This window comes from Rhea americana, unplaced genomic scaffold, assembly GCF_003343005.1.
Source record: "Rhea americana isolate MKP2758 unplaced genomic scaffold, rheAme1 scaffold_22, whole genome shotgun sequence".
Lineage (NCBI taxonomy): Eukaryota > Metazoa > Chordata > Aves > Rheiformes > Rheidae > Rhea > Rhea americana.
This window is the reverse complement of record NW_028186329.1, coordinates 1,154,360-1,181,771: the sequence shown is the minus strand read 5'-3', so window position 1 is coordinate 1,181,771 and position 27,412 is coordinate 1,154,360. Positions and strand designations below refer to the sequence as shown.

Below are 27,412 nucleotides of genomic sequence, written 5' to 3'. Positions count from 1 at the left end.
AACTTCCAAAATTGCAGCTCAAGCATCCATTTTTTGCTAGTGTACAATTTYTGTTATTTAACAACAAAAACATTTCTTCCTATTACTTCTTTCACTTTTTTCCACTGCAACTAAAAMACCCAATTCTCTTCATAACAAAATTGTATGAATTTGAAGACTTATGTTGACTAGTCCTCTCAGACTAAGMAGATGCTAATCTTTCAACATTTCTTCTTTGAGGCTAGTTTCCTCTTAAGCCTTTCCATTTCTTCATCTTTCCTGAAGCTTATTTTCCAAAACTAGATCCCGTATTTTTGCTGAGGCCTTTATCGCTTCAGATTAAGTAGCATATACTACCTGCCTWTTTACATAGAACATTTTTCTGTTTAATTAATCCAAAATAAATTTGCCTCTGTGGCACCACACAAGGGTGACTCTCTGAATTTGYGATCTTCTGTAATGTCGTCTTTTCCTGATTCATAGTATCCGGTTGGTGAGTCCCCACATTATTTTTCCATAGGACTGTAATTCTTCCATTTGCTTGTTGCATTTCATTTATTTGACAAGGAAATACTAGCTCCAGGTTATTCAGATAGCTTAATTCTAATCCTCTACTGTAGACTGTTCCCAGTATGACTTCAAATTTTATATTCTATTTATTCTATATATTTTATTTGCATTATATTCCATTAGCAAATGATTGCTACAACARAAAGCAATGATCTGGTCAAAAAAATTCCTTGCTTGTTTTGGCTTYACTTTGTACATATACAAACCTCTGCCCTCCTCAGATTGATAATAAAGAATACAAGTTGAATAATAGGCACTATCCAACTTTCAGCAGTGAACATTTAAGTAATTGCTAGTTAAAAAGCAAGTCTGTCAATTGCCTGAGTCAGGTTAACACTGGCAAACACTAGTTTCACTGACCTGRAATTGAATAAAATTCTGGAATGCTTCTACTTTACATGCTGTAAAGCAGAAATCTTTCTTTCTGCTTTCCTACTTTCATTAAAGAGGAACAGATCTCCTTTAATATTCCTGTTGGGCTTAGTGACGGGACGGTCTTTTCCAGAGGGGTGCAGGAGGAGAAGGGGTAGTAAAACTGAAATGCACATTTGGGGTGACAGCATCTGGCTAATGCTTCCAAGATTTTGAGGAAAAACCATATTGAATACTTGAYAAACAGCTAAAGCAACCTCATGTTAAGTAATTCACCAAAAGAACACATGCATTTACATTTTTATGTTCAGTATCATGTGTTTATATACTAAGAAACTTTAATTCTCAATTGTTAAATGCAACAAGCATAATGTCTAACAGATGTCTATGTTGGGCTAGAAAAGGAACAAAGCAATATTGAGATCTATTAAGTTTGATAATGCCTTGTTATGTTAGGATTAYGCTAGCTAAAAAAAAGCTATGCTGTCCTCCTATATTTGATAGGACCTATATTGAATGTCCAACATTTTAAACAAATCAATAAGACAATTTATTAGTCTAATTTAATTTTATTTGCTTATGTGACTATTTAAAAAAAATTAAATAATTTTAACAGGCATATTAAGAAAATGAAGTTTGACAAAATGCTGTATCAATTTAAGCTCAAAACACCAAATGATAAATTATATTGAAAGTGTGCTTTCGATCTACATATCTAATTATAATATTTAGTTGCAATAATTGCTAGAGATTTAATCATCTCCTCTGAGATACTAGTAGRTGCTGAAACTACTAGCATTCACATCTATTCAATTCTAGACATTTAATTAAAYGGGAAGGTCCTTTGTGAGAAATATCTTACATTCAAAGAGCTACAGTCTTAGATATATTKTCAGATGTAAACATAATTTAAGGCAGTGGGCATACGGATGGTTTGATAAAAATTCAAGTTAAGCAAACAGTCTTCCTCTACATAGCCGGATAAAAAGTAAGTTTTTCCCAAAAGGAAATTATGATACCTTCTCAGTGGTCTCTGACTGTATGAAATCTAAGGAGACTATTTAGCTTACTTAACTGGTAAGCTAAATGATGCAAATATGGTCCTCTCCATATGGCTAAATTCGCTGTAGATTTAAGAATCAGAACTGAGACCAGCTATCAATACTGTCACAGTTGTAAGAAAAAAGGAGTTTACATCTTGGTAACAATTCTTACAAGTTAATTAAATTGTTTCTTATATAGCAGAATATTATGAACACAGATTAGCTTTTTCTTTTTTTTTTTTAACCTCTTCCTAAACAAGGCAGCTTTTCCAGTTTATGAACAATGTCTTGCAGAAGAATTAGTAGAAATTTAATATCAATTTGAAACTATAAATAAAAAATGATAATTGTGTTGCTTTCATAGAGGTGGAAATAGAAGCTGTTACACAAATCATTTTCTTCATTATAAAAATCAAATTTGTAGCATCGAGAAATTGAAAATAGAAACAATAAACTCGTAGTATAAGTTTATTGTACTTATTGTGGGGGTTCGACCAACACAWGATGAAATTATGCTGCAATCACAATAGTACTTAAAGAAGAGGCTAAATACTTGATTTAGAAATAGATCTATAATCTTAAAATTATTAATTCTTTCTAAAAGCAGTAATGACTGATAATTCTGATTAACATAAGCAATTAAAAACAATRATTGCACAATTAAGAAAATAGTCGATTATCCTTGGTTGACATTTTAAGAATTCTGTATCACTCCAGCAACGCCCTTCCTAATGACCGACCTACAGTCAAAACTCTTCATATCTGTAATAAAAGAACTCATAAATGCCTACCAGTTCTCTCCTCCAACTGTCCAGATACATCTTTATTATAACCATAGCTCATTCAAAAGGAAGAGATAGAAAATTAGGTAGGGTATACACATGTAATTCATCCCTCCACTCTCACAGGAAATAGGATCTCTGTGTGTCTTCCTCAGAAATAAACCACGTAAAACCCTCAAGAAAACAGYATTCACAAAACACAGACAACACCACAGCAAGAACTATAAATTCTGATAACACAGAAAACCAACATCAACCTAAGACAAGACTTTTTAAAAAATATTATGTACCTACTACATATTCCAGATACACATACTTCCTATGACTTATACGGATTTCTAGTGGCACATATATYCTATTCTGGAGCACAAAACTACTCTCCAATTAAGGATAAAAGGATTAAGTCCAAAGGCACTATTTTAAATTTTTCTTTTACCACAAAGTTGTGAGGTGTTCTGAAGTCCAAGATGGGCTTGAAGCCCCCTGACTTTTTCAGGATCGGGAAGTGCCTTCACTAAAATCCTTTCCTTGTTCCTCTTGTAGTGCAGGCTTTATTAATCTGCATTTAGAAGGGGAAAAAAATCTGGTTCAGAAGAACAGAAAGACTTTAAGTATGCCGTATCGCTTCAGTTTGTGCCTTGACAGCCTTGGACTAACTACAGTATTGCCTCAAAGCAACTCCAATAAAAAGGCTGAAAGGGATAGCCAGTGCCTGGAAAAAAAAAAGAAAAAAAAGAAAGAAAAAAGAAGAAATAATATACAAGTATACTAATATACTGAAAAGATGCATCTTCTTCCAGAATTGCTTCAACAAGTACATGAGTACAACTCAGTTTTCAGCTGTACTCATTTTTTTCTAGTATTTTCCTTCAAAATGACCGTTGTTTTTTGAAAGCAAAACATTTTTTTACATATTCTTTTGCATTTCTTATAACACTTCTATTACAAATATCAATTTTTCCATAGGAATGCAGAAATTTCTTTTAATTGATGCCTCATTGCAAGTTTCTTCATTTTAGAGTTAGAAATTTTTATTGCAACAGAAGCACCGAATACAAGCATCTGATAAGGATGGCTTCCSAAAATGTATGCACTGTTTCTGCAATCCCCAAAACCTGTAAAAATACTGCACACTGAACTGAAAATCCTGAATTTGTGCAATTTTGAGAAACTGCAAAGAAAGTATTTTAAAATTGTTTTAACTAATTTGTGTAATTTTTCAACCACAGCTTCAAAAGAAAGTCTATTAAGAACCTCATAAATATAAAAATACTTAGCATAGACTATCACYAGTTTATCAACAATACCGACCCGTAACTTAAAGAATTTTTAAGCACTTTTAATTACAAGTTTAAAAAGCCACAATTTTTAGAAGCATTTGAAATTAGAATCATAGTCAAAACWGAGTTTTGAGAAAGAAACAGGTTAAGTTCACAGAAAGCTTTAGAGTGCAATTAACTGCAAATCAAAGCTATTTTCTTCTTGATAAATGATGTCACTCAAAAACAAATGAGTCTTCAGTTTAAGAGTTATCCTTTATATCTAAACAGATGTTTATCCCTCAGATTATTTGTTGCTTTATTTTCAGATTTCCCAAATAAACTTTCAATGAAATGCCAACTGGTCTTGTAGTTAACAGGCAGCCAGTTTTGAGACAAGACTAAGCATTACTAATGCAAGCATTAACAAAATTCATACTCATAAAGCAGAAACTTCTCTGAAAAATAGCTTTAAGTTCACAAAAAAGAAGAGGAATAAGACATTAATTCGCTGTTAACTCTCCTACACCCCCACCCTGTCTCCCATTAAAACCTGCTAATGTAGAATTTGCTCATTTGGTCACAAAGTTAGTTCCACAGCCATCRACTACCTACAAGCAGAGGGATTTGGATTTTGCTTATTTTCAAGTCACCATTTTGGCAGAATGATTTTTACTTAAACGTTTATTTCCTGTTCATATCAATTGATGTTTCAGGAGTCAAGATGCCCAAGCTAACACTTGCTAGCCAAGCTTGTCTTTGCAACAGTTCTTCCTTCATGAAAAYCAAGAGGGAAAGTAATTTTTAACTACACATCTAATTCAGTCAAAATAACCTTGAATTCACTACGGACAGCACATGTTCATGGCAGTTACCACGGGTCATCTGAAACACAGTAAATCAGGCAGCTAAACACTGAGTTAAAATTAAAAAAATTAATTTAAAAAGTTTATTCAGCCCAAGCTGCCAGGACGTTGGAAACCAAAGATACAGTTACTTGTATGCAATGTGACAGGTTTTTCCTAATTTCTAAACTACCTGGCCTACTGTGCCAAGAACAGAAGTGTTTGATTAAGGGTTCTGCTTTTCAATAGAAGAAAAGTCTTAATGTTTGATTGAATGGCCATTCATCCTGTCCGTCTCCTTCAAATTTGATAATATAGAGTTTTCTCCTCAAGGAAAACAAAACTTTTGCATATGCTGTTTCATCTAATTAAACATGTTTAAAGCTAAAAGGGTACTTTCTTCTGGGAAGTAAATGTATGAACTGCCACAAATATGTCTGGCCTCATTTTAAATGCTAGTGTATCATCCTTTTCTTCTTTTTAAATGAAAAGAAATTCATTGAAAGTTCAAAACAGCCTTGCTTCAACTGTCTTTTTGCTGCTTTAGTGCATAATTATATACAAAAGTATCATTTACCTCAGAACTCATGTAACTACTACATGAACAGTTGTTTAAATTGATTTTCCACCAATATGTGCAACACATACTAAAAAAAGTTAAAGTTGCCAAATGATAATATTAACATTACCCTGATCCACTGTATTCATTTTAGCTCTSCGAGATACTATTCTTCTTGTCTAAATCTTTTATCAATCGCTTCACCTGATCAGGACAACCTTCCTTTTCAACGTCTCATACCAAGTTTCCTTCTCAGTCTACCCATCTTTCCTATCATCTTCCAGCTAAATACAATYACATACACAAGGCTCTGCTAAGAATTTTCAGTCTTTGTACACGTACTCTTTATCATATATTCCACATAACAACATAGTTTTAATTACGGATTATTACGCTGTGTTCAAAAAGAAGCAGTAAGCACCACTTGTCAAGTGATTTCTTGGAAGGGTAACCAACTTGCCCTTGTAAAATCTCATAAGAAAATTATAATTTTCCTCTAAAAGAATTGCAGATTTTGGCCCTAACAAGCTAAAGACAATTTATGCCAAAGCCTTGCAGCTGCTCATAGATAATGAAGTAAGGATAATACAGGTTATCTTGTCCCCTCCTAAAATTGGAAAAATGAACTTTTTTCTCATGAGATGAATGTCATTAAACCACTCATTGCTTTGACAGATTTTTAAAGAAGCCATTGATTACTGTGTATTCTGTTCAGAATTAATCCCCTAAGCAACCTGAATATTTCAGCTAAGGCAAAAGGTGCCTGCTAAGCTACTAAACTAGCCTGAGAAAAGAAGGATATCATACCATTCCTCTATGATTTGCAGAGAACTGACTTGTGGGTGAAATTTAATTACTGTTAGTTTGACACTAAAAATCCTAAATCAACAATTTTTAGAAATATTCTCTACTCCTCTTTGAACACCACAGTTGACTTCAGATCAAATAAGATGCCTTACACTACGTTTGCACTGTACAATGGAGCACATGAAATCCCTCAGAGAGCTACAGGAGAGTTCAGAAGCAAAAAAAAAAAATCCATGTCTGATGCCAGATACTAAGTCTTATTCGGTGCTGGGTTCACCATGTTGTGTCAAACAATACTACTRCAAAATCCAAGTTGGTGTACAGGCAGCTAGGTCAGGTACTTGGTCATGTACCTCACTCTTCTCCAGTGCTGTCTCCAGCAAACGTTGCTGACAAATAGCTGGGCAATCTTGCCACTGGCACTGTCCATAAGCTGTCAGGTTAAACTGAATGGTGAGAGGTTCAAACTCCCTCCAAGTCCAGGGAGTGCAGGTCTCTTGCCACCTGAGAAGCACGACCTCTGGCATACTATCCCCAAGAAGCAAGGATTATATCAAGGGACAGAGTGCTCTCACACAATTATGATGGAGTATCCAACTTCATTAGCCCAACACATAGCTTCTGTTTCYGAGATACACTGTAATAAAAGGTAACACTTGTACATACTCTTGCTACCAGACCTTGTTAATTCCAGAACTATTTCAGAACAGTGCAAAAGTAGTTCCTCAGCTAGCTGAATAATGACTTGTGAAAGCTTAGTTTTTTTTTTTAAGCTGAAAGTGATCAATATATATATATACACACACACACACACAAAAATTCTTTCCTTTCATGCATTAAACCACRGCAAGTCTCCAACACCTAGCAAAGTATTATCATACTTCAGTTCCAGTTGCTTATTAAAAATAACATTCACAAAGCTGAAGGATTCCTTGAAGGATGAAAAACAATAGATTTTCCTTTATGAAACTGGTCTCTGTACGTTCTGGGAAACTAAGTGTCACAACTTAACTGCCTTCCCTTGAATTCCTGAGTCTCTGCCAGTTCTCTCATCATGGTACCTGGTCCCTCAAAAAAAGAGGGAGAAAGGAACAACATAAGCCACAAGTCACTCTATGAATTCTTCATGATCTGTGCAGCTGGACAATTCTCCTCCTGCCCTCCAGATAGCAGCTTTTTGACAGCTTTGTATTTAAAATCAACAAATGCCACCTGTTGTGCACAGTTCTTTACTTTAAACTGTCTGAAGCTGCATCAAGAAATACTAGTAGAAAGAAAGTCCATAAAAATTAAGCAAAGCTGAAAAAATATATTAGATAGCTGAACTGTGTTGAAATTACCTGTTGCAGACCAAAGCAGAATAAATGAGAAATGAATGGAATAAATTGAGTGTCTGAGGAGAAAATAGCATGAGAAAAAACTGTCAAACGTGTCCTTTTAGGGACCCCAAGAAACAAGAATGAGAATGAAAAATAAGACGAGACTGAATTAATATTGAGGTGATTAGGAAATACTTATCAAAACTGCTGTCCCCATGATGTGTTTCAGAACATATCGTAAAATTTCAAGCCTTCATCCTCCTAACTTTGAAAGGAATCCTAATCAGAACTAGCCAGAGAAAGGACTCATAGCTGCAGCTTAAGCTCAGTATGTACAGTAACAGCAATATATGACTCACGTTTCTTCATGCTTTGTGCTTCCTTTTCCATCCTCACTTTAAGTCTCCATCAATCATCTTTACTGTTTGATAATTATGCTAATTAAAGAAGCAGAGATTTCTACTGCTCTGAGATCATATTCCTTAAGGCAGCAGAAGAGCAACCCAAAACTGCTAGTCTGCCAAATCTAGAAATATTCAGGTACTACTGAGCCTTAGTGTTTTTTTTTTTTTTTTTTTTTTTTAATAGTAATATCTCAAGTAAAAATAATCAGACATGTTCCCCTTCAAACATTGTTCATTTCTCCTCCTCAAGATTCCTTTGTTTAGAAGCAACAGTACTGGATTAACAGCAACAGCCAGGAGTTTCAGCCCTTTTCAAMTTAATTCTCCTCCAAGTAACATTCTTCACAGACCACTAGTCTGGTAGGCTTAATTATACAAAGAATTATATGGCTAAAGGTAATAAAGAGATATTGTTAAAATGAGGTCTTATTAATACCTTGTATTTAAAGAGTGTTTTAAGGTTTGTTGGCAGTGGGGGGTTCCACTTCATTAAGGTTAATGGGTTAAAAGGGTTTTAATGTAATTAAATAAGCCAAAACTTCAGCACTCAAAGCCTGGTAAGACTGTTTAGTTATAAGGTGGCAGAATCACARTATGACTTTCAACACTCCACATATTAATTCTATTAAAATGAACATWCTACCTTTTTAAAAAAATTGTAGCTTCAGCAAAAGATTGCAACAGAGCACTACAGACAGATGAGATGCATAGGTGGGGAAAAATTATACCAAATATTTTAAGTGATACCTATCTGCACTTCTCAACTACACRACAATCTTGGAGATACTATGTACTGGAAGAACAATAACTGAGAAATAAACTTTCTCTTTCTCCTTATTTTCCAYATAATCAAGTCGCATTAGTTACTCTGTACAGTTCAATCAGCTTTCACTATTGACTGCAACTTTCACAAGCAGCAAAATGAACACTTCACTAAAAAACTAAAAAAAGAATATCACAGCTCAACCACAGACAAAAGAATACTGCAAATTACTCATCTGTTGAGAAGTTAATTAATTTAGTCAACTTTCAAAAAAAGGAAAATGATTAAGTAATTAATCAGATTCAAAAGAAAATACTCTTATGAGCTTCACATCAGTGGTTTGTAATTCTAAACTTCTGGATAATATGGATCAGTATTTTATAGAAACAATCAATTTAACTCTTTTTCTTTTTTTAAATCTTCACACAAAGACGCAAAACTACAAAATACTAAATATTCAATCAATTAAAGAAAASTAATCTTGTCACAATTGCGTTGGTCTAGCTTCTATCCCTCATAATAATATATTAGAATATATTAACAGAAAGAAATCTAGAAATTTCACACTATGGGCATGAACAATAAATTATAACCAAAAGATAAAACTTTTSAAGAGAATCAGGCAGTATTTTAAACCTGCTGATGCTTCAATCTTCTATTTGAAAAAATCAATTCCTGTCTTAGAAACTAAAAACTCAAGGTTAAACATAGTAATTATTAATGACAATTTATCAAGTTGTGTTCAATATTCTACTGAAATTAAATTTCACATCTTTTTCTGCTACTTAGAAAAATCAGATGCATGCTCATAAAATTGCAGTCTCAGCTTATGCATCACCTTTTCCACGGGTGATAATGTTAGCTGAGATTCAGGATACAAACAACCAGAGAGACATTCAGAGACCTACAAAAACTAGGTTCATCTTTAAATGGAAACAGATAGTTCAACATACAGGTATTCAAATGAAAATCCTAACAACAAAGGACACATGCAGTAGTGTACACTTTAAAAGCGTTTTTTTTCTCCTCTTTTTTTTAAAAAAAATGAAAAGTTATTACAAAAAGCAGGCTTTTAGACAGCTTTATAAAAAGMTTCTCTTCCTACATTTCTCCTTCACCCCCAAAGCTTCTTCCTCATCATTTTATCTCCTGGAATTCTGATTATACACTTTGACACAGGAACTACATATTATGAGACTGCATGGTATTTTCAGAATGCGAGAAAAACTAGTTAGCAATTATTTACCAATATTATCTTCTTAGTAAGTTAAGAAAAGTTCAGAGAACAATGCAAAAAAGGCTCCCAGGATAATATGAACTTTAAAATTAAAACGCAGAATATGTACCTCTGCTTAATGTACAACTATGAGGTAAAACAAGCAAATGCTTGAAATGCATAAATACCAGTAAGGAAAAAGCTTACTTAATATACTATGCAGAGAGATAATGGGCACAGTGGATGCAAATAAAAGACACATTAGGGGTTGGCAGGGACAAAACCCTTTCAACAGTCAAAGTTAGACAGGTACAGCAGAAGCACTGGAACTACCCTAAAATGGAAGAAAAAGATTCTACATTGTAATTTGTTTCCAGTTATCAGCAGTTTATACAATTCTCTCCTCGTGAAGCTACGAGGAGGAATGTTTTGAAAAAGTTAAAAGGTTTTAGTCAAATCATCACATTATCCAAGACTATCTTGGACAACCGGCAAAATAATCTGAAAGTATTTGAATTCACTCAAATAAAAGAATAAAATTCCTTTTAAAAAAGGAAATCAGCACGTATGTTTACATGATTTTCCTAGAGACAAGCTTATACATTTTTATTTTATACACTCACCTACACACACACCTCAAKCTTTGCTCTTTTTCTTTAAAGAATTTGATTAATACTGTTGAAAAGTAACAGGTTTCTAATAGATAGCAAGCTTCATGAGTTCAGCCAGTAGGGTTTATTACCTTGCAACTTGCTAGAAATAYAGAAATTAAATATAAACCTCAGCAAAAATAATGCTTATTTTTAAAAATAAATCTTATTTTTTTTCCTGTAAAAGAACAAAAAGCCCTTGTATTATTTAATTTACATACACACAACAGCTCTCATATCCATACATCTTATTTACTTCATTTGGATGTCACCAGCAACTTGCTGAGGTGGTTTTTAATGAATGTTTAAGTTACTACAGGCTGGATAGCAAATGTTTCTAGGGAACATTTCATTCACAAGTGACTGAAAGCTCTAGAACTACATATTAATAAAGAAATAAGTGTTCTTAATACAACAGAAAGTTACCAGAAAATATCTCCCTAATTGATTTTCTACTTGAATTTAAAAGATAATACAAAACCTACATTGTAACTTTAGGACTTACAAAAAACAAGGTTTCCCTCACAACATTAATTCAGTCAGCTGTAATTATGTTCAGTTAAAGTTTTCTATTTATTAAGTACTATGATATTGCAAAAGCACACAATAAGATTCCTATACTTGCTGCAACTGAATTAGCAGTAAGTGAGAAACTTTGTATTTTGAAAGTTCAGTGCCCTATTTCAAAATAGACACGCTGTAATTCAGTATATTATGCTAAATTACATGTTATCATTATTTTGAGTGAAAAGTTAGAAAACAGCAAGATGGTATAGCAAGTATCAAGTAATGAATAGAACACAAAATCTCAGATGCTCAGTAATATGTACTCATTTACCTTGGTTGTGAAGTGAGCTTTATAACCATCTTGAGTGGCAGAGACTCTTGTGAGGACTGAATATCATCCTGCAACAGAACATCTTTGAATTTGCTTTTGAATACAATGATTAATGTATATTAAATACACATGAGCTTTAGGAAATACAAAACCATGCTAGTCACATCATAAACAAAAGTCTACATTACCATTTTACATAGGATGTCGATCTCACCTTATTCAGAAAATTTTCTTTCATTTTYGTATGTTATACAAAAATCCACAAAGACTGTAAACTAAGGATTTCAGATTGAAACAAGCAAAAAATCTTATTTTTAGTAGTTCATTGGGAATTGTTTGCTTTCATTAATATCATTTAATATTATGCACCATTATCAAACTGTCAGCCCACATTTTCATTGCGGTATACYAGACATCATAATTATAAACTTCCTTTACATTTTACAAGAAGCTTGCTTTCTCTTGCAAACAGCTCATAATGCTTCTAGTTTCGCTATAAATTTATTCATTGAAATCCTACACTCATATTTTTATCACAAGGTCCTACAGTTTAGTCTTTATCAGATCTCATTATTGCCTTCTACTGTACATAACATTTTTTAAAACAATTTGCAGGGCTTGTATGTTTTTTTAATGTGGTATAAACTAATTTAAGAAWTGTGTTACAGCACTGAAAAATATTTATTATTTAGTACTCTTAAGCACACTGTGACCAGAGCTCAGTTCTGCTGAGATAACAATGCACCATTGCTGTCACTGTCACCTTAGTCTCTAAGCAAGATAACATGTAGACTACTAAACTATGGATGATAAAGCAGAAACATGGGAATACAGAGGTGAGATTCCTAAATCGACAATCATTATTAAAGTTTAAAGCAAAGTAAGATAAGAGATTACAGAAAAGAAACACCAACATCAAAAGATAGAAAAGTCTTAGGAAAGGCTGCAAAGAGCAAGAAAACAGCACCTCAGCAAAACTGARATTCAATCCACTCCACGGAGCAATAAAAGCCAATGTTGCCCAACCTGCCTGGCTAACACAGATTTGGTACAGGCACTGGGCATAGTGAGTACATTAATGCTTAGCTTAACAACATGTTTGTCCCAGGCCCATACCGAGTTTACTAGCAATAATTAATTATGCAATCTAAAATTCTGTGCATAGTCCTACTTTCAAATCTCTATCTTGAAATAAAATTGAACCTACAACACAAGCAAGTTTAAAAGAAAGTTCAGTTGTCAGTGCACTGTTGTATTCCTATGGGTTCATATAACAGTGATAACTGTAGACATGGCAAGCAGAGCGCAAAGCTCCCAGTTCCTCAAAACATCCTCAAAGCCCTCTTTTTCAAATCCAACCATCGTCCACTCGCTTTAAAGTTTTCTTAGTGCCACTCAAAACAATTATGACTAGAATACATCAAACTAGTGCAATTGGTGGCACCATTACATGTAATAGTTGGATCTCGGATCTCTTAAGTGATACTTTCTTTCTCAGGATATCCTCTTCTAAGTAATATAGGTCGCATTTGTTTACTAATTTAAATCTGTAAAAACTGTATAATGTACCTAGCATTCTGCTAGGCACTAAATATTAGTTGAGAARGCCATAATGCTTTCATACGTAACTAACAATTAAGAACAGATGAAAACAGGGCAGACCATGCTCTTCTAGGATCCTTCCATTGTGTATTGTTTGCAACCTCTTTTCCTCTCTCATCAAGAAATGCCATTTCTCCCTGGGTATATCTACTGGAACGCTGCTACAGTCTACTGCTCTGTTCCTTCACATCTCTTTGCCTTCTTCTCCTGTCACAGGCAATACCTGCTTCTAACCTTAAAGCCATTCATATGTCATCCTTGTTTCTTCCTTTGCATTCATTCTCAATGCCCATCTCTGATCAGTCCATRGTATCAGCTTCTTTCAGCTGCTTTGACCAATATTTTGAAACAAGCATCTTTGGACTTTCTACTTGCTCAAAGTGCTTAAATAGCTTTTTATAACTATCCTGAAAGTTCCCCCACTAATATTCTTTGATCATCCCCTAAAAATCTTTTTGTCRTGATATCTACAAAACTGTGAAAGTATTAGGCTTCTGGTATTTTGCAGTTACTGTACAAACAGATAATCAGTTRGGTTTTTTCCATCTTATACAGAGATTATAAATTCATTGAAATAAGCACCATCTTTCTGATCGGTGCTTTCACAATGGTAGTTAAATGGTGTTCTTGACTATTAGTACGCTCCTAAGTGGTTACACAATTTAAACATGAATTTACTACTCCATAACCCAGTAGTAATCTACAGACTCATACAGCACAGCAATAATGAAAGTTCAATAAAATGCAAAATCACAATACCCCCCAACATAATTCAGAGTAGATATTTAAACTGAAAGCTTTACTTTTTTCCATGAATGGCCTCAAAATATTTTGTTTTACGAAACTGCATATTCATTTTGTTAGCTTTTTTCCAATCAAGATAAAAAAAAATATATAAATCAGGATGAAAAAAGAAGTATCGTATCGAAGTCAAAGACTGCATAAAGGACTACTTTGACTGTTTTTTTTTCAGTATATATGACTGAAAGACTAACTTAACATATCACACAGACATATCTTGGTCAGCAGAATATACATTAGCATACTACCTTTAATTAAAGCGCCACACAATCGTATACCAATGACTGTCTTAATCTTGCTATATTTAAGCACAAAAGCATTAAAGGATCTCATTTCCTATCTATTCTAGGTGTAGGTCTTTATAAGATTACCTAGCTATCACAGTAGGCTGCTTTTGATTGTAAAGTGGAAAAAATGAGGAATTTTGATAGGTAACAATATTAGTAAGTGTGCTTCTTTAATGTGCTCTCCTCTGTAAAACAGATCTCAAAATGACATATGGGGATCTGTCACTGATTTTGTTCTCTGTAGATTCCCATTTCAAATAATCTCAGTTAAAGAAAAAAAGTCAAGGTCCCATCTATATYGGTCTTGAAAATCGTGGGCTCATATTCAATCAAGGAGAAAATTTTCTTCCTCCGGTATTTCTTAAGCAACAAGCAAAGTAAAATTGCAGGGCTGTATACAGTGACACATTCACATATTCATCGTGCATGTTGCCGAAATCACCAACAAATTTACACATGCATGAAGATTAAAACACCTGGCTTTACTATGTGAGGCACAAACTGGAACAGGAGGAGACCATTTCCTTTAGCTGTGTGGTTTCCTCAGCTCCTTACAAAAATAGGTTTCAATTAAGATTTCCATCATCTTCAAATGACACTAACAGTGATAAGTAGCACATTTTTGAGCACATACTATTGGTAAATTTCAGTCTGACTGAAAATCCTAGTCCATTCAAATTGTATTTGAAAAGACAGTTATTCAATTTTATTTTTGGAAAGAAAGAAAAAAGAAAGATAACTCACCATCTTAAGGAACGGAGTTGATGCATCGTAATTATAAGTATCTTTATCCTTTAGGATAAGAATGTGAACACAGTCARTTATCACATTCTTCAAGTTCATTAAAGAATGGAAAAGCCTGTTAAAATTTTTAAAGTATCATTAGTTTTTGGAAGTTGTTTATTCAGAGTGACAACAAACCTTCAAAAAGATACAGAAATATAAAAATACAAGTTACAGAAAGAAAAATGTAATTTTCCATACTAATGAAGCATCAGCTTAAGAACAGCTATTTATAATTGCTGCCCAGATTGCAAAATGTGGAAATACACTGAACTTTCATTATATTCCTTCCTTGAATCCTGAAAATGAGATGCATCTCCACCCCACTGCTATGCTATGAAACATATGCCCCCAGGATACCAAGTATTTTTTCAAAATGTTAACCTTCAGAATGTTTGTGTTTTATGTTTGATTTCCAATTTCCATACTGGAGACAACAGGCCTGAAAATTTGATCAGAGTCAAGATTGCTTATTATTAGGATCAGAGAAGCCACCACAAACACAGAAATAATACATTTAAGTGATAATCGGCATTTCCATTGATTCAACTGATACGAGGTTTTTGAATTCGCAAGAATATACAGCTGCATATTTCATAAAATGAAAAAACATTATTTTGTTCTCCCCTAGACAGATAAGTGCACTGCACATTACCTTGACTATATGCTTTAATAGATATAAAAAAAACATAACACATTTATGGAATTTAAAAATACTCRCCACAAATACAGCGGCTTAGAACAGAAAAACAGAGTATGCTAAAGATATTTTAGATAATGACTTATTTAATGGATATTCTCTACCATTATGACACCACTTCATCAAGTCTAGCAGTACTTAAGATCCAATATGTAAAAATTCCCTAAACAAAAGCATGATTACCTTAAAAGTATATAGCTACACTGACAGCCATATATAATGTACATATCTTTTCAAAAATAATTTCACTACATAGTTAGTGGAATATTTTGGCAATACTCAATACTGAGAAAGCAACCCACCTCAACAATATAATATGAATGAAGAAAAGCATATAAAGGAAGTAGAAGACTGATGTTATGAGAAAGCTTTCCGAGGCTGAAGGTGGGAAGGTTATAGGGCATAGGATTTCTCAAGCAATATTTGATCATTGTATATCTGCCTATGCAAATATACAATGGTCTATACAACAGTTAGTACCCAAAATAACACCCTTATAATTAAAGAACAACTTCTTTTGAAACCCTAGAGAAATTTTGTTTGGACTTCAAACTCTTACTCTATAGGAGTAGGAAAATATGTCCTGACTCATAGGAGCACAGTGAATCAAATCCACTGTTCTTCTAAAATACCATGAGATAATCACATGAAATGCACTACAGTAACTACAGTAAGTGATAATGCACTTGCTAGTGTACAGAGTATGTTGCTAGATGTAGCAAATACGTATGTGTTTGAAGTAAATACTTTCTTTATTTTAACAAAAATGAAAAATAGAATTTACATTTATATATTTATGATAAATTACCTTGTGCCATAATCCACAACTACCCAATCTTTAGACGTCCCTGTAATGGCATCGTGATGCTGAAAGAGTCCAAGGTTCCTCCTAGCCTCTGTCAGCAATTTATAGTGATACACTGAAGGAAACAGGCTCATCTTGTCAAATTTATTGGACTGTACCAAAGCCAAGGAGTAGAGGATCTCAGCTGCCCTGGAATTGTAGAGGAAAAAAAAAATCTATTTTCTTAGAAAGCAAAAAGCAATATATATTTTACCTAAAGAAAAAACCTGAAGTTGGCACAATTTTCCTTGTACCTAGTTCCATGAGTTCTCGAAACATCAATCTTATAATTTTTAGTCCACTGTTAGCTTTAAACAATTAAAATCCCTGTGGCACCTTATCATCATAAATAACCTCATTAGTTTCCTGAAAGACTTCAGTGATGGAAAATACAGCCATAAACTAAAAATGTCAGTACAAAAATAACATACCACTTTCACAAATGTGAGCTATCCAGATCAGACTTTAGAATGATGCGCTAAGGATAAACTTAGAGATGTACAATTCACATTTCAAAAAAAAAAAAAAAACAAACAAACAAAAAAAAAGCCTTACTAAACCAGCAACATTATCTTAAAGGTAAATATATTAGTCTATGGAATCTACAGACTGTCTAGTTTAATCTTTTGTACTTCAAGCAAAATAAATTCTCTAAAAGACATAGGCAGTTCATTCACCTGCCTACTAAAACATTTGGCTGAAACATGGAAATATAAGATTCAAAACCCCTTAGACTGCATATAACAGAGTCCTCCTCTCCCATTAAGAAATGCAAATGGTTCTAGCATTAAAACATTATGTTTTCACAGGTTTTATGAGAATCTAGGTTTATTTTTCAAAAATGTTAATTGCCAATCATACCTAACTAACAAAAAGATGCCTGTAGAAATTCTTAGAAAACCATCTGTCAACTTTTTTCTAGCTCTTCTTCCTAAAATGTTACATTTTTGTTTTTACAAATTAAGATAGTGTCAGGTTCCTTTCAAACTTTATTTTAGCTTAATGAATTTTTCCAGAAGTTTGAGAAAAAACAAGAAAATAGATTAAGGTTATAAAAAGCAAAGAAAGCAAAAACAACATATGTCCTTGAAGCAAATGTACAACTAGCTTCTAAACATGCAACAAAAATGGAAAATACCTTAACTTTCGCAGTTGCCCATGTAGTCAGTGAGTACATGTTAAAATTTAAATTAGGTCTCAAAAGAATTTAAAATTCATCTCAACTTGGGTTTTTAGACTGTGCATGGATATTAATTGTTAAGATGTTTAAATGCCTTTGGATTCAGTAGCATGTGGCAAGCCATATTTAAAGCAATACTGAAAAAGGTCATTTATCTCAAATATCCATGACTGACCTGTTTCAAACTAAACTGAAAGGTACGTTGCACATATAATAATCCAATTCATTTTTATATTGTYAGTATTTGAGCAACAGAATGAGGAAATCCTGTGTGTATGAATCAAATTTCTTTGCCACATTCTCAAAGAGTTGATTTTTGTGCCCCAGTGACAGTTCAGAATAGACGATGACTTCTGCTGCTGTTTTACCTCCACCTCCTATCAAAACTAGCTTGGCCATAAAAAACCCACACTTTGTTCCATCAGGGTCACTCCACCTAATCTGCCACTTGGTCTCTTGGTATCCAGAAATCTCGCAATGGCCATTTAATAGGTCTACATTTTCAGTTCATATTGCTTCTGCAACTTCATGGTAAAGCTATTTTCTTTAGAAGAATAMACACTCTTTTGCATTTCATAAAAATAAACTGATTCCATTTTACAGATCTAACTAATACCTCAGTCTCTTTGATGTAGAATTTTTCTTTCAAGTCTCAATATTATTCTAAACATTGCAGTGGTTCAATGGTCAAAGACATCCAGAAGTGAAACACTCTGCTAGAGAACACTTCAAATTAAAAGCAAGCCATTACCTCCCTCTAATATATCACCAAAAAAAGCTGCAAAAACCCTTGCTATTTATCACTCCTGTTTCAAACTATTATAGATTAGAAGGTGCATAAAGCAGTTACCACAGATTATCCACGTTGTTGTAATTTGTCCCTGTATCTCAACCTGAAAAAAATGGATCAAAAACTGCTTCACTGATTGCTCAAAGCCTACACTAGGTTATCTTTATGTCCACTTCATAAGCAGTCTAAGTTCATCAAATACTTCTGAATTCCAAGGTGTGGCCTTTTCTATCTACTTATGCAGCTAAAACTATTGCCAAGGCTCTAATTCTGCATCTGAATTATTTCAACAACCTTTTTTTGCAGTCTTAATAATTTTGCTCTGATTACACCTACTAAGAATGAAATTGCAGGCTGTTTTCCTAAGTTGCCTCCAAAAATGCTGATTTTCTTTGCATCCTTCCATTATCACATTAAACAAACTTCAGATCACTGACTTCATGGACCTTCACCAGCTATTTCAACCCATCCATCTCCTCTCAAATCGTATTAAGAAGTTAATTCTGTCTCAAATCAGCAATTATTCAATCTCCACTGTAAAACTGATAMACTTGCACAACGCACAAAGCCGAAACTTAAAAACAACAGGCAAAACAAAATACAAATACACAAAAAACAACATTTTTCTTGCTTAAATAGGCATTCTTCTTGGCAGGACTTGAGGTAGACCACTGCACTGCAGTTTCCTGGCTACTAAGTAGCAGTGTTAATCCTGATGAAAAGAAGGGGCATAAATCAAGAACAGGACATACATATAGGTGAGCTCAGAAAGAACTAGGGAAAATTTAATTAAGCAGAGGGATTTATTAATTAAATAAGGTCAGAATATATTTTCTTTAATTTTAAAGAAAAAGAATAGAAAATTTCAAATTCTTCTGTTTTCAAAGCTCACAGCTATTAGGTTATCCTTGAAGCTTCTCCAGGTCTCTGATAGCAAAGCTACATTAAACTGACATTTATCCATGTTGTTCTTTACACATTATTCATAGAGGTTAACAGAGAACAGTGGGGTTTTTTGGTTTTGATTTTTTCTTTTCCTTTTTTTTTCCCTCTCCTTCAAAGTACATTATTAATAAAMATGCCTTGGTTTAAATCATCAGAATAATAAATCAGAAATTTAGTTTTCTTTCAGATACTCTTTACTGGTAGGTTTAACAGCTATTCAAGATGTTGTTAACTGCATTTATTCCAAATGAAGGACTATATTAATAGTGAAAAGTTAAAAGTAGCAAATAGTAAAAACAAACTTGAAAAAACGTCGTGAAATACAACTAAGGAAAAGCAAAGATAACAATAAATAAAAAACACTTAAAAAGCTTGAGAATATAAAACTAGGGTAAAATGAAAAGAAAATGAAATCCCTGATTTCACTAACAAAAAGAAAGGAATTTAGAAAAAAAAATCAGGAAATTCACTGTATAGGAACATCATCAATGCAGTTTTCCACATATCTTTCTTTTCCAATAGTGGAATTAAACACAGCTGTTTTTACTGAAAATTAAACAAAGGCTCTCATGATAAAAAAGCTAATGAGAACTGAACTAATTTGCACTTATAACATCAATAATTAAAAAATAAAAAGGCTCTGAGAAAATCGTTTCCAGTGAAGTCTGATACTCTTTCTGAATAGTTGTCAAACTTTCAAACTAGTATTAACCATAAGTATGCCCTCTTAAATATACTAAAAAACCTTAAAATCAATAGTTTTCCTTGACTTTGTAGTTTTCCAACATTCTTGTACAATACTTAAGCAAAACAGTTCTAAAATTCCAAAGTTATGATTAAAAGTTTTAAATGGTTTTAATGGGGTGTTTTTTTGCACAACTCACCCTCAGTGCTCAACATATTTTCTTATGAAACATTTAAAGCTATAAAACATTTAAATAATACAGTGTATTATTATTCCCAGTGTTATCTTGTTAAGTTATAACCACATGTATTTTTCAAATCCAAACAGCTATTTTAGTGGAGCTACATAGCCAAACTGCTCTAAGATTTATTCCCTCTGCTAAAGCTGATTTTCAAAATTCTTTTCATAGATGTTTTAAATATTCTGATATATATATATATATAAATAAATTCATATAGCAGGTATCACCTGCACTGTGCCATCTAGATATAAAAAGGTGACTAACAATTTTGTACTTAAGCTCCCTAAGCTTTCAATAAACACAGTATGTTACTATGGAATAACATCTAATAAAGGTTTTTGTAATTATGACTAGGCTCAACACATTTTACACTCCGCATATGCATGACATACCTAATTTTAAAATTTAAGTTGTAACAAAATTTAGCTTTTTTTAAAAAAAAAACCTCCAGCTTTCAGAGATTAGAGCAAAAGCATTAACAGACCACATGCCAATAAACAGACATCTTTTTTTCTGCCTTTTTTTTTTTTGTAGAGGGTTGATCATGTGGCATGCTACAGACTGCTAAGAAATACTGAGCAGCATTAGCAGCATATTTTTAACAAAATCACTGGSCATAACAAAGACTAGATCTGCACTTTGTAAGTATTCTGCAAAATCTAAAAAGAGCTACCTGACAAGCGCAAATGGGGACTTCTGACCTCCCTCCTATCCTCAGTCTTTTAAAACCTGCTATCCCCAACAAAACAATAAAATACTAAGCATCTTAGAGACATTGAAACTGCTTTTCGTAAGAGGAAGAAGTAATTATTGAAACCTGTGCCAACCCATGTACCTAATTCGAAGAGTATTTTTAAGCATGTTTCACAGAAGGCCAAAGACTCACATAGCAACTTTTTCTCTTGAAGACTTGCCACCCAAACAGCCAAAGTTTTTTGGTTTGTATTAGGATTGAGTAAAACATAAGAACATGGACAAAGCAAATGGAATGTTTATCTACTTTAGGCACTAGTAATTGCTGTGAATGGAGTAGATCTAGTCTGATTCACAGTTGCTTCCAAAAAGCTTGCTAAATTTTGTTGGTAACGTCTTTTGTTATTTGCTATTATTTGGCTAAATACATTTGGTAACATATAAAAATATTTTTAATTATCCCAGGAATGCCATTTAGAAATATTTTTGCARAAAATAAAGTTCACTGTTGTACCATTCCAAATTTGTATCAATTTAACATTTTGCTACACTGCTGACATTTCATTTTTCAGAACTGGATACAAACTTTTTTCAATATACTAAAATATCATTAAGAAAAAAAATCTATAATGAGAAGAAAGGAAGAAGTGGGGTCTTTTTGTTTTATTAAATTTTTAAGCTCTGATCTGAAACCTATAGGTAATCATCCTCTTCTGCTAAAAAGCATCTATTTCCAGTCAGGTCACTCAGATTGATATTCCCTTTCCTCAAAAAGATTTTTTTTTTAATGTAATTATTTCCTGACAACGTAATTAAGACTGCAAGCACACTTGATGTCACTTGTACAAATATTTAAAAAACTCCAGGTACATAAAGCATAAAAATAAATCTAATTTCATAGTGCACACTCCTTACAAGCAATCCATATGCTATGAAAAACATTTTTGCACCCAAGTACAAATATTGCTCCTTAAATTTTAGCAACATCCACAGTCTTGCAAAGTTTGAAAAACTGTGAGTCTGTAGGCAGATAAAATGGTGCATTTCCAATGAGATTTAAAAAAAAAGAATGTGTACAAGATGTTCAGAAAAGCAGCACAGACAGAACGAAAGGCTCACATTAAAGAGGGCAAGAGTCAAATCAACTGGCGAGCAGGCAGGCCATGCTAGATGATCACAGACAGTAAGAAGAAAACATTAAACCAACATTGAAAACACTTCACATCAATACTAAACAACTTCTAGGAAAAAAAAAACACGAAACATCAGAGCATCAATTTCAGAAGCTTTCAGTATGTGTACAGATGCATTGATCATTTTCCAAAGATGAAACATAGCTGAAGCTATTTCTCTCAATATAAAATACACCTGCTATTTTTCATGAAATCAGGAATCACTGGTGACTTGAATAGTATTTTAAAACAACTGTTATTTAATTGGATGGAAAAAAAACATCAATATTACTGTCCATCTATTAAAATAACACACACACATATTAATCATTGTAACAAAAATCTAAATTTAGACATCATTTAGGTCAGCCTTAGTGTAATAGCTGACGTAAGTTTAAAACGTGCATTTTGAAATTACTTTTCCATCTGTCAAGTGCATTTAATACACTTAAGACGTGTTATCCATTTACAGGATGTCTGTACTTACCTCAGATAAGATTCCAGAACCCTATCTAGTCGCTTATAGAATGGTCGTGATGTAAAGTATCCACTCCAGTAATGATGATCTCTGTCTGCATATGTGAAAAAGTCTCCACTTAAAACAGGGAAAAATGAATTGCTATTCTTTTCACCCAAATTGCTTTCTTTGCGCAAAGCTTCAAAGTAGTCTGATAACGTTCCAAACTGAGCCTGGAAGAAAATTCAAGTGACTATAACACAGTTCACTTTCTTGATTTTGAGAAGGAACATGCTTGCTTTCATACACATTTTAGAAATATGCCTATCTGCTGAGTTATAGCAGAAATCCTATTGTTTAAAGAGCTTTAAAATCTCCCTGCTCACTTTTCAGGCAAAGTTACTAGCTCTTCCAAAATCACTTCTAGTTCATGTGATATGAAATAGTTTTGCCTCCAAGAATAAATCTGTATCTAAAATAAAAGCTGCAATTTCAACAGCTGAACAGAAAGTAAGCTTTTCTTCTTATGAGAAAGTTTCTAATATCTGAGCAAACTAATATTTCAGTAGTGAGGAAAACACCCTAAATTCTTTTTCTTCCCCATGACCAATGAAGTCTAGCAATCCAGCTTACGTAGATGTCTGGGCTAATAAATAAAGATAAAAAATTAAAGATAAAGAAACTTAACATAATGCAGCAAAAAAGTTTGTTCAGTATTAACACCATTATACTCCAGAATCTCCTACATATTTTTCACCTAAAATGACTGCTGATCAAATAAACTAGTGTTTGCTCTCCAAAGCTTTCTCTATAGTTATTATATACAATTAAATTGTGTTTATTCAGATGTAATACTGCACAGAAAAGAAAAAACAAACAAAATTAATTGTCTTGTGGTGATTTCAAAAACATACTAAGGAAAAAAGAAACACAAGAACTTTAGCCCTTTACAAAGTAAGTCAAAATATGGTACCCCCAGGTTTGAGATACAAAAACTGAAAAAAAAAAAGGAATAGAAGGGAGAAATATTGTCAGTGTTGTCAATATTGAGAAACTGAACAAGACGGGAAAATAATTAATGGAATTGGAGAGAGCTCAGAAGACTATTAACCCTATAATAAGCTGTGAATTTTAATTTGAAGAATAATCATTATACAATTAAGTCACAATCCCTTTTTAGTTATAATATTAAACATACAATATTTTATAATTTAAAACAGGAGAAAAAAAGATGTTAATTAAAAAATTTTAAGTGACTTGTAATAAGGTGTATTATTCTGACACTAAGGATGCCCTATTTCAGTATTTTTTTAAAAAATCACAAAATGAAAGAATTTTAATGTTATCTTTACTATTCTTAATATTTAAAATTTATAATGATATCTTCTGTTGTCCTTCAGTAAATTCAAAACAAAAATAAAGATATAATTTCCTAAGGGTAGAACATACTTCTATTATCAATTCAACCCTCATGATTTTAACTCTAACAATTTCCTATGTGGGTTACAATTTCTTCTCCTTTACATGTCATTTATGCTTTTACAAATATAAAATATATATGAGCATATAAAATTCAGGCACACATATATACATACATATATAACAAATTAAAACTACAACATGATTTACAAGGTTCAGAGGTCAGAGATACAGGGAATTCAATGGATTACTAAAAATGAAATTATGTACTGGTAGCTGGAATTCTTCAAGGTAAATTGTTCATACACATTTATACTTTCTTAATACATCACAATCACTCAAACCAGACACAGCTACAGCAAAAAAGAAAAAAAAAAGAATGCAATACCTTTATGTTTAATGAAAGAATACCAGACATTTTCTTTTAAGAGTCAGCAGCAGAGAGAACTATCTTAGACCATACGCACCCAGTTTTTAAAATGACAAGCAGGACAATGGATTTGCAGTCATGCTCTGACAGTCTGAAACAGCTAGAACTGGTCATCAAGATGTTCAGCAGTCCAAGTGAATTTACTGACTGCCCAGTATGTCACTTCCGATTCCAACCCTGCCACTTCTTGATGAAAGATATGAACTACCTCTGCTTGTTCAGAATGAAAATTTCGATGTTACTCYTGATAATGGTTCTTTGAGCTGAGCTGATGTAAGACCACCCTCTCCTTCTCTGACCATGAAATTTAATGTCCTGGTGCACCCCTCTAAAACAAGGAAATATCTTTTATGACTGTTCTGAATTTGACAAATAAGATTAGAACATCGTGCTGGTGGTGAAACAGAGTTCCTGTTCCCTTGTGGGATGGAGACACCATCTAGATCAGTCTCCCTCTTAGTGAAAGGGCAGAGACTGGGAAATCAGATAGAGCATAACATTTGAAGCTCTGAGAGGTGAACCCTGTCATTGGGCTATGCAAGCACAGATTGCCATATGGTGCACAATGAACAGACATACCAATTCTTTAAGTGAGACCAAACTCCAGCTGAAAGATGTTTTAAAAAAAAAATAAATAAATAAGTCACTTCAAAATCATTCAGAWGATCCAAGGACTTGTCAGATGAAGGAAGTCTCTTAACGTGCCAGTTTGAACTGCAGCAAAGCAGAGAAATAAGCATACTGCCACAGAAATCCCAATATTAGTGAATCTTGCCTTAGCAGGTTCTTCTAGGACAGTTGGCCTTTCCCTCATGATCATAGCTGCCTATAATAGATAATTCAGAAGGAGGAAAACAAATATCAACGGACCAAGAAAAATCAGGTATTTATGACCTCTCTTCTGTGTGTTGTATTACACCAGAGGAAGGAAACTCACCATAGCACCCAGGCAAAACTGAAGAAAACCCAATAAACTTCATTTGGTGGAAAAATAGTGAAAAAAAGGCTGGTAGAAGAGACTACCAGCATATAAAAAGTCTCAGCTTAATTTTTCCAGAATAAGTGTAAAGATCTCCAAAAGGGATGTTATACCCTCTCTAAAGTGCAGAATAGATATTCTTCATAACAATCTAACAGATAGTTTTAGGATCCTAGGAAAGCTAATGGCAAGAGAGTCCCAAAGACAACAGAGGTATCCACTGAATAAACAGCCTAGTCTCAAATTTGTCTCTGGAAGGGTAAACCTCTGATAAGATCAGAAGCTCAGAGTAAGCAGCCCCTTGTGTAAGTAGTAATATCCTAGCCATTACAGCATTTCCTAAGGCAGAAATGTGAACTCGTCCCTTATTTAATCTAGGTTTTCAGGAAGCTAAGCCTGACCTCTCGCCTGAGGAATTATAATCTACAGGGGAAGCGCAGCACAGGCAGAAAGCTCTACTGCTAAGCTCTTATTTCCAAGGATGAACGACACTGGTGAAAAGAAAAAACAAACAAAAAAAACCCAAARCACTAAAACAGTGCCAACAGTTTTAGTTTGCCAGGCAAATAGTTTAGTTTGCCAACAAAACAAAGCAATCTAGACATGAAGAGGCTGAATTAGAGGATTCCATATTATATCATGTCCTGGTATTAAGAACTAGAAAAGGTCTGGATGTTTTTAAGAGAGCCCCARAGGCTGCTTTGATTACTAGGCTTTAATTCAGGTGGGGAAAGCCAAGGCTGATGAAGTAGACTCCTGGACACCTTGACAATGACTATGCATAACCCTTTAGATGAGAATCCTTCTGACATCTAAGCATAACAGATGCTCTTGAAGAACCACATCAGAGGTGGAGCCTTCAGATTTTACCCCAGAAATCAACCAGTGCAGGCTAGCAGAAATGGATACTGTGGAGAGTGTACTACTGTAACCGTCCAAAGATTAACTAACTGCACACCATATACATTATTTTGGAAAATGAAGCTAGTGATCACAACATGCTTTAGATTTAAAATATTGGCAAAGAGTACTCTTCAGATCTCTCTCTCTCTCTCTCCAACTAAGACATAACAGGCACTCAGGTATATCATATGTCATCCATATCCCATAGGACATTGAGGTAAAATGCAGCTCAGAGAGGCTGAAAATTATCAAGAGATCTTTCTTCTGCAGAAAGAAAGGCCAGGAGTCAGCAGAAAGAGCACTACAGAAGCTAACTAAATCTGCAGACCAAGGAATGGGGGAATTCCTAGAAAAGCTGRGGGGAAAGGCTTGTGCACAAAAACTGAAAAAAGTATGAAAAAATAAGAAAAATGCAGACTAGATTTAAAAAGCCAGAAAATGAAATTCCCAGTAGTGTTCCCTCTCACCCAATACTAGAGAACAAGCAAGGTTGTGGCCCATTATCTCTTATTCTCATACYGAAAGATGACGAAAATGTGTCTGAGCACAAATATTATCTATTGTACAAGTCTCTGAAGTTCTCAACTGATGCATTAGAACATATGAAAGTGCATACTGACACTCAAACGTARTTACTAGTTTAAAACGTTATCTCATTGGAGAATTAGAATCATAGAATCAGTAAGGTTGGAAGGGACCTCTGGAGATCATCTAGTCCAACCTCCCTGCTCAGCAGGGTCACCTACAGCATGTTAGACAGGATCGCATCCAGGCAGGCCTTGAACATCTCCAGAGAAGGAGACTCCACAACCTCTCTGGGCAACCTGTGCCAGGGCTCCGTCACTCTCACAGGGAAGAAATTCCCCCTCWCGCTCAGGCAGAACTGCCTGTGCTTCAGTTTCTGCCCACTGCCTCTTGTCCTGTCRCATGGGACAACTGRAARGAGTTTGGCCCCCTCCYCTTCACACCCTCCCTTCAGGTACTYRTACACAYTGATMAGATCCCCCCTCAGTCTGCTCTTCCCCAGGCTGAAGAGGCCCAGCTCTCGCAGCCGTTCCTCACCTATGAGGGTGCTCCAGCCCTCTGATCATCCTC

General features: G+C 33.9%; 1 protein-coding gene across 1 annotated transcript in view; it reads right to left on the bottom strand.

Annotated features, from left to right (window-relative positions):
- The window catches only part of MAN2A1 (mannosidase alpha class 2A member 1), a 120,216-nt gene that overhangs the window by 49,564 nt on the left and 43,240 nt on the right, over positions 1–27,412 (bottom strand). The window contains exons 9-12 of the mRNA XM_085305324.1: positions 22,617–22,819; positions 16,388–16,573; positions 14,841–14,955; positions 11,407–11,474 (exon numbers count right to left, since the gene is read on the bottom strand). Of these exons, the coding sequence (XP_085161450.1) occupies positions 11,407–11,474; positions 14,841–14,955; positions 16,388–16,573; positions 22,617–22,819 (572 nt within the window). The remainder of the gene's footprint in view (positions 1–11,406; positions 11,475–14,840; positions 14,956–16,387; positions 16,574–22,616; positions 22,820–27,412) is intronic.